The sequence below is a fragment of the Electrona antarctica genome, assembly GCF_951216825.1.
Source record: "Electrona antarctica genome assembly, chromosome: 12".
Classification (NCBI taxonomy): Eukaryota; Metazoa; Chordata; class Actinopteri; order Myctophiformes; family Myctophidae; genus Electrona; species Electrona antarctica.
In genome coordinates, this window is record NC_136793.1 from 34,340,650 (window position 1) to 34,348,589 (window position 7,940).

General features: G+C 36.8%; 1 protein-coding gene across 1 annotated transcript; it reads left to right on the forward strand.

Moving 5' to 3' along the window:
• Positions 1-257: 257 nt before the first annotated feature.
• LOC306933375 (sperm-associated microtubule inner protein 10-like) lies at positions 258-5,592 on the forward strand. Its single transcript, XM_079515580.1, has 4 exons — positions 258-336; positions 4,336-4,444; positions 4,884-5,083; positions 5,479-5,592. Exons 1-4 carry the CDS (start codon positions 317-319, stop codon positions 5,537-5,539), a joined length of 390 nt encoding a protein of 129 aa, XP_079371706.1. The 5' UTR covers positions 258-316; the 3' UTR covers positions 5,540-5,592.
• The last annotated feature ends 2,348 nt before the right edge of the window (positions 5,593-7,940 follow it).

Genomic DNA, 7,940 nt, shown 5'->3' on the forward strand with positions numbered 1-7,940 from the left:
GGAAAATGCTGTCACTCCCAACTCTGCTCCCTGTGAACAGGCACACCCTCCCCACCTTTAGGAGTCACTAGTGCAGTCACAGAGAACACCCTCCCCTGCCGACTTCCCACCAGCGAACAGTCAATTGTGTTTGTTGGAGCGACCTGCCAAGCCAGAGGCACCGCAGATGAATCAAAGCTAAGTTTCCATGGTGGTTGGCTGCTATTTGCCGTACGCCCCCAAAGATCTTTAAAAAAAAATCAATTACATTTTGTTCAGGTGTCCTGTAGCTGTTTTTCAGACTACTGGGCAAGCCTACTGTGCCTGACATTTCAGTATGCACAGAGAGAAATTACAGTAAGTGTTAGATTTTAATAGTCCTCTTATTTCATGCTTTATACAGTCATGAGAACCAACAATTTTGCTTTTAGATTTTAAGTTTATTTTATTATTTTATTAATTTTATTCCATGTGGTCCTAATTATTTCAGTGAGTTGTTTTCATTCAGTGTCACTTTGTCTCACATTTGCCCTTTAGATGTTTGAGGGCCTTTTATCCCAGTTCTTGGGACATTGATTGGCTACATTGATCTTTTTCTGACTAGTCACTACCCCCTGTCACTTACTTGGTGAATAAAATGGCTAAACAAATTATAAGCTACTGAAATTATTCACTTCATTACAGACACTTACTTAGGTCCACAACAGCAAAAGAAGAATCACAAAACTAAAACACATAAATGACCACAATACATTCCCCATAGCAAATAATGCATTTACACGACAATAGGAAAAAAAATGGGCCCAATTCACTAAGCTGTCTACACTCATATTTTGGGTGTAAAAGAATTGACCAAGTGGTGAAAATTAGCACATGTGCTAACACACTGTAAATGATGCATCTACTAATTGTACAACTGTGCAATGAGCAATGTGATTGTTATGTCCATATCAAATAAATAAACATAAACATAAACATAAACCAAATTTCCACGTTAGTAGTAAGTATTCTATTGACATACAGCAAGCTTTGGTCCCATGTAAGTCTGCATCCGAGCATAGTCAGCAGACTTGAGAAAGAGCGGCCTAAATTCACAGACAAAATAACATTACTGAATCAGACTACTAACATGGGAAGTTTGGAAAATTCCTTTACACCCAAAATATGGGTAACCCAAGGCTGTCCGTTACGGCCCATTATGGCACTGTTGACAGTCAGTCATGTAACTAAATCAGGCATGAAACAGACAAATTAAAGCTAAACTGTACACGTCACATGGATATCCTGTTTTCATGCTCTTCATTAAATAAATAGGTACCTATAATAAAGAGCATTAATTTGGAGCTTAAGATCGGTGTGCACTGTGCAGCGGACTTACTTCCTTCTAAACTGTACGTATTTTTGTTCAACACGCTACCCGTATAGAATCTTTTGAGATTTGCGTGCTTCCCTTTTGGATTCTATTTTACAGAGATATCCTGTGCCTGAAGTGACCGTGCACAATTATCTTTTTAACAAACATTAAAACATGGCAGAGTGCTATATTTTACTATGACATGTATTTATTGAAAATAAAATGAATTGTTTGTCACCTCTGCTCTGTTGAATGTTAGTATTTCTGATATGGCAAAGTATTCATGGACCATTCCAACTCCTTTTCTGGAGGGGTTCTAGAAGAAATGTGCCAAGTGCGGTAGCGTTCTTTTGCAGTATGAGGTAAAAGCTTTTTAGTACCTTATTGGTTGGAATATTGTTTTAACGAAATATATATATTGTGATATTTTGAGTAGTGCTAGTTGAATGTGGTTATCTATGCAAAAGGGGTCGTGGCCCACAGGTTGAGAACCCCTGGTGTAAAGGACAGCCTTATAGCTCGACATTTGTTTTCTGCTTGTTTTATTCTTATTTTTTATGTTTTGTAGTTTTATCTTTTTCTCCGTTGCTCGTTCTGACAATTGCACTTGAAATGCGTTGCATGATTTATGACTACTGAAAGAAAATAAAGGACTGCAGAACTGCTGCAAGGTCTCTCAAGTTTTCATTAGTCTGATCTGCTTGGTCGAATTTACGCTGACATGAACTACTGATGGGACTTCATTGTTGGATTAACGAATTATGTGCGCATTCACAGATTCTACATCAATATTTATTTTATTTTCAATTTAGAGAAACATTCCTATGGCATGGTCTTCACTACTAACCTGACTCCGCCAGATGGGGCAGCAGAGAGTACAAAGGAGAGGGGAACCCTGTGTACTCTCTGCTGCCCCATCTGGTGGAGTCAGGTTACTTCACTTCAGCTTGTGTAGAAAATAGCTAACTAATCAGATTAGAGCAAACTATTTAAAGCGCAAATAACATGCATTTTAAAACTTCTTTTAATATTTAATATCATATTGTCTATGTCCCTCAAAGTTATTTATAATGGTTTGAGCCTCAATCACCACTCTGATATAACCAGTCCTTGTCATTTCTTTCTGGACTTTGAAAGCAGTTTTAGCTGCAGTACCACAATGTCCTGAGGTGGTGGCGGGGCTGATATGCAGATTATTTAATATTTGAGACATTATAATACTGATGCTAGATAAAACCAGGCTTGTTTCCATTCCATGCCGGCTTGGAAAATCAACAATGGTGGACATTGTAAACAAAGTGGAAATGCAAATTTGGAACTGAAGACTGAAGAAGAGAAGGAATTATACAAAGTAGGGTGACATTGATGACATCACGATGAGACCAAAATCAGTTCAGCAGACTGATTGTTCAAAATTGGTTATTTGTGGGGATATAAAACACATATGGGAGCCCCAAAAACACAAAAGAAATTGAAAAAGTTGAATTTTATGTTGTAGTTTCTTTAAGGAGTTAATATATACAGGTATAACCCTTTGAATCACAGCATACTTAGTTAAATGCCCTCTATATACAGGTTTAATGTTTGTTTTTAGTTCAATGTTTGTTTTAAAAATGCCATTGACAATGAAGGGAAAATGTACGTCATCTTGTCCCAAACACAAACATTAAATGCTTTTAACAATAAAGATACTTTTATGTTTGTTTTGACACTGTTTGTTTTACATCACCTAATCACATGAGTTAGACTTTAATATATTAGCGCCCCTCACTTCACACAGGTGTGATTTTATTTTATATTATGGACCAGTAAAAAAAAAGGAGAAATAACTATTAATAACAATCTTATATTTTGATGCTTTTTTATGCCTCAAAATAACTTGAAAATTGGTATTGGCAGAAAAAAACAATCATTCAATTTATTTTGTAGCATTTTGACACTATCAAATCACACTGATTCAAAATTTCAAATAATAAGCAGTGCATTTTTATGGCACATTTCACAAAGGCAATTCAGGAAAAACATATTTGATCCAATCTTGTTAGTCAGCGTTTTAATTAGACATCAATCAGCCATTGTGATCTGTAACTAGAGAGATTCAATTCCAACGCTCTTCCTGTAACACTATCTGCCACCCAGGATGTGGTTTGATGTTGCTATGGTAACTGGTAGTCAACAAATTATGGCTAAGACAAAAAGCAGCACAGACCAACATGGGTGAGTCTAGTGTACTGTATTCTCAACTATTAAATAATATAATTCATATTGTATTATTGTGATCTCAATCAATGTTTGGGATAAGTCAATGTTTTTGAAGAAAAACAATTCTCATTCATAAAGTTAGGTTTGTAAGGTTTTCTACAACTACGCATCTTGATACAAATGTTTTTTACAAAGGCATGTGATGGTGTTAATTTTGTTACAAGCCTGATTTAGATTTACAGTAGTCAGTAGGCCTATAGTTGTGAGCCAGTGTCTTGCACCAAAAATAGCAGATCTACAAGCTCACATGCAGTCACTCACAACACATCACAAATCGGCTACTTTCGGCACTTGACCGACCAAGTATATCAGGGATATGGAGATGGCTTGGGTGAAGAGATTCGGTAAGATACAAGGGTCTGTCACACACTGACCATGTGGTGCACATCATTTTAGTACCACATCTGCCATCTGCAAATACAAATTCAAATCATGCCATCAAGAAACAATGCTGCACCTGAATACTCTCCCTGAATTAAGTGTGTGTGTGTGTGTGTGTGTGTGTGTGTGTGTGTGTGTGTGTGTGTGTGTGTGTGTGTGTGTGTGTGTGTGTGTGTGTGTGTGTGTGTGTGTGTGTGTGTGTGTGTGTGTGTGTGTGTGTGTGTGTGTGTGTGCACTTTCCATTTTTTGTCATGAATTTTGAATGACAAAAAATGCAGAGGAAAATAAATAAAGAAATGTAGTGGAAATAAATAAATAAAATAACAAATAAGGTTAACTAAATTAGATTTTGTTCCCAGGTTGACCCACACCCATATCCCTCAATTCTCATCCAGACATCCCCTGATCCCCAAGCTCTATGTTATGCCATGGAAACATGATATGGAGAACCAGAGACTCCTGCTGAAGGTAGATAATACAGACCAGTAAAACAACAAACAGTTCTCACTAACTTCTCATATAGACTTAAATACAGTAGCTGTGTCTGTGTGGTATGAGCATTTGTTTGTGTACGCTTTATGAAGAAAAGTAATGAACATTTTGTATTAGATGTTTATTGCGACTTATTTAAAAAGTTACTAGTTACTTTGCAGATTTAGATTATTATTACAAAACATGCATTTACCACTTCAACACTATTTTGGCTATTTGAAAATAGCCGATCTACAAGCAAGATGTGACACGTTGTGAGCTTGTAGATCTGCTCATTTCAAAAGATTTGTATACGTTTTGAAAAACTTGTGAAATGAGACATTATGCATGATGAGTACTTTTTACTTTTGGTGCTTTAAGTATTGATTAAAGTAACAAATATGAGTACTTCTTTCACCACTTATGTTTTGGTCAGAATGCTGAACTGGCAGGCATCCCTGTTTTGCCCCATGAGGAGTCTCTGTGTCTGTGTGGTCAGGAACGGTTGTGCCATGGTCAAAACAGAGCACAACTCTCACACACACAGCCTTCCTCTTCCTCCTCCTCCACCTCCGTCTCCTACCCTGCACACACCCAGACTGGACTCACTGCGCCCAACGCTTCTCAGTACTCCAGGTAAATTAAAAACCCATTAAGACCTTAATGTCTTTCTAAATCCTAACAATTTTCTGAAAAACGTATGTTGCTCACTGGTGCTCAAACGTGTTTCATGTCAAGGACCCCCAAAAGTGTAGATTTGGCCATGGACATCCAGCTCAAAATATTTTGTTCCAGGGACCCCCAGGAGCAAAGAAAAAAATGGCAATACCCTGTATAAAATATACTGTACTGTCTGTACATACTCCAACAAAACGAGTACTGCACAGAGAGTGCATATATAAATGGAACTCATATAGTGAGTCCCTGGCCTAATGTGTACCAGACTGGGGATCCTTGAAGTTAAAAGTCTGAGAACCATTGCCTTTGGAGGTATATGCAGCTGATATATCCACTCCTCTGTTTCCCTGCAGGTATAACAGCTCAGTGGTGACTACCAGACAACTCTACGAAACCAAAAAGATTTACACATAGAATATCCGTTGTATACACTTTCCAAAGACATACACTGTTTTCATGCTGTATATACATTCATGTGTTTGTTTAATGATACACAGTAATTTAGGATTCAGACATTTTGCTGAAACATAGGCTGAGAAACACAGAGTGACACAATGAATACAACTGCAGAATGAGCTTGAATTTCTAATGCATGCAATAAATAAATACCAGTAGGCTTAGGCTATATGTCCCTGCATGAATCCATATAAGATTGCAATGTAGAAATAAAAATCAAGCGGATGTTGTCTCTAAACGATTTTCAGACATTCACATTTCACACATCAATTCGCTATTGTATAAGAGCATACTGGACAAAACTTTACTTATTTATGACTGTATTTAGATGGAAGGTTTTTGGAAAAGTATTGCAGTCCCTGTATTCACCACGCGGTGGCAGAGATCACCAGTTGAACTGTGTGCACGAAATACAGACAGTATTCTTCACCTACCTCTGTAGAAGCATACTCTAAGAGTAGAAGTAGAGTGTAGAAGTACTTCAGGACCATGGACAGAGGCAGTCTTCAATCAGAGGCACGGAGGGAGGGAGCACTGTTTACAAAAAAGAATATATAAATAAAACATATTCCACGTGCACTTAAAAACCAGCATGTCTTTTCTGGGGATAACTAGCCAAAAAAAAAATCCAATTTACAAGCTCAAAACGCGTTGCATTGCAAAGCGTTTTGAGCGATTGGCTATTTTGGCGATTTGATGGATAACATGTGCCCTTAATCACTCAGAAAAAAATGACATACATAAAAAACTGATATTTTTGACCCAATGGTTTCCTTGAGATGGGAGCAGACTTAACCCTATTGTTATAAGTTTATAAATCTATTTGTAAATCTATGATATCATATAGATAATATCTCTCCGGCACTTTATAACCAATTTACAATTTAGGCATTTAGCATTAGCTCTTAATCAGAGCGATTTACAGTAAGCAAGAACATTTCATCCAGTCAGGAGACGGAGAGGGAACTAAAAAATGTATCAGCTTCAATTGTAGCAGTTGGGCTGCTAATGTATTTCGTTCACTTACACTCACTTACACTTTCACTTGTTTATCGTGTATCCTGTGTATATAGTATGAGTTCTCTTTCTGCCGATTGGATCAAAATGGTATCCAACTGAAAATGTAAAGCTTATTTTCTGTTCAGTGTTCACTATAAAAAGAGCATGAGATGGGAAGACCCAACACGCATTCTAGCAATGATTGCAATCAGAATATTATATAATATAATATTAATATACTTAACAAAACATTATCACTTACCTTTTAAGTATATTGAATTAAATGTAGGCATATATAGGCCTACTGTATATTCTGTATTGCTCAACGAGGTATAGTTTTGTTGTTTTTAATGCCATCTAATTACACCACATTGTTAAGAGATGATTGCTATACGTTTCAAATGTAAAATGTTTGGCACAGTCATTAGCATCAAAGAAAGAAACATTTATTCACCATTGTTGCAAAAACAACTATAGGCTACATTCAATAAACCACAATATGGTTATATTTGTTATATTCTGTCAGTGGGATGTTCATGCAGTGTTTGATATAGAAGGCATTTCTCTGTTTAGGCCATAATGCTGTAGCCTAAATAGCCTATAGTAGGTCACAGTCACACTATTCTCTTTATATTTATAGTATTTAATTTGAGTTATTATGATAAGTTAAATATTATGGGAGATGTCTAGTATGTGGCTCTTAGATCAAGGCCTCAACAGAGAAAGCGTGTATTGTTCTCATATGCTAATGTTTGCAAGCCTGACAACAATCCCTCTACCCCTCCCTACAATGAACAAGCTTGTGTATGAATGCTCCAGTCTGTTGGACAGGCTCATGACAAATGTCTTTGTTTTAGATCAAACCCCCTCTATCTTATTGTATGAGACATGGGCTTCAATGGGACTTAAATATGTGGGTGGGAAGTAAGCATTACTGTGTTTTATGATTATTATCCAGTTCAACATTATTCAGTAACACTTCGTCATTTTAGTCTTTATCTAATTTTTTAATGTCCTCAGCTGTAGGTCATCATGCTGGGCCCGCTACAATAGGCCTATCATTTTTTTTTTTAACCCAAAGGCAATTCATTTAAAATGAAATGCTGACACAATATCAACACAATTGGTCAGTCTTAGCCTATACCGAAATTTAAATGAAAATAGTATAGAATGTTTTCTTCTTATGCTCAAGGACAATAAGTCGATGAGATTTGTAACAAGAGTCACCGTCAATGTAGTTTGCACCACAATGTGCGTATGCAGCCACTATAGTCTGCACGTTAACGGAATAGGTAGGCCTATAGCCATTCGTTAAAGCATGTGTCATCATATCTTATGTTCCCACGTAGCCTATTTTCTG

What these genes read in the sequence shown, in the direction of transcription:
- LOC306933375 (XM_079515580.1), top strand. Translation starts at nt 317, where the DNA reads ATGCACAGAGAGAAATTACA. An exon ending in ATGCACAGAGAGAAATTACA is followed by an intron (nt 337 to 4,335) that starts GTAAGTGTTAGA and finishes TTTTGTTCCCAG; the next exon opens with GTTGACCCACACCCATATCC. An exon ending in AACGCTTCTCAGTACTCCAG is followed by an intron (nt 5,084 to 5,478) that starts GTAAATTAAAAA and finishes GTTTCCCTGCAG; the next exon opens with GTATAACAGCTCAGTGGTGA.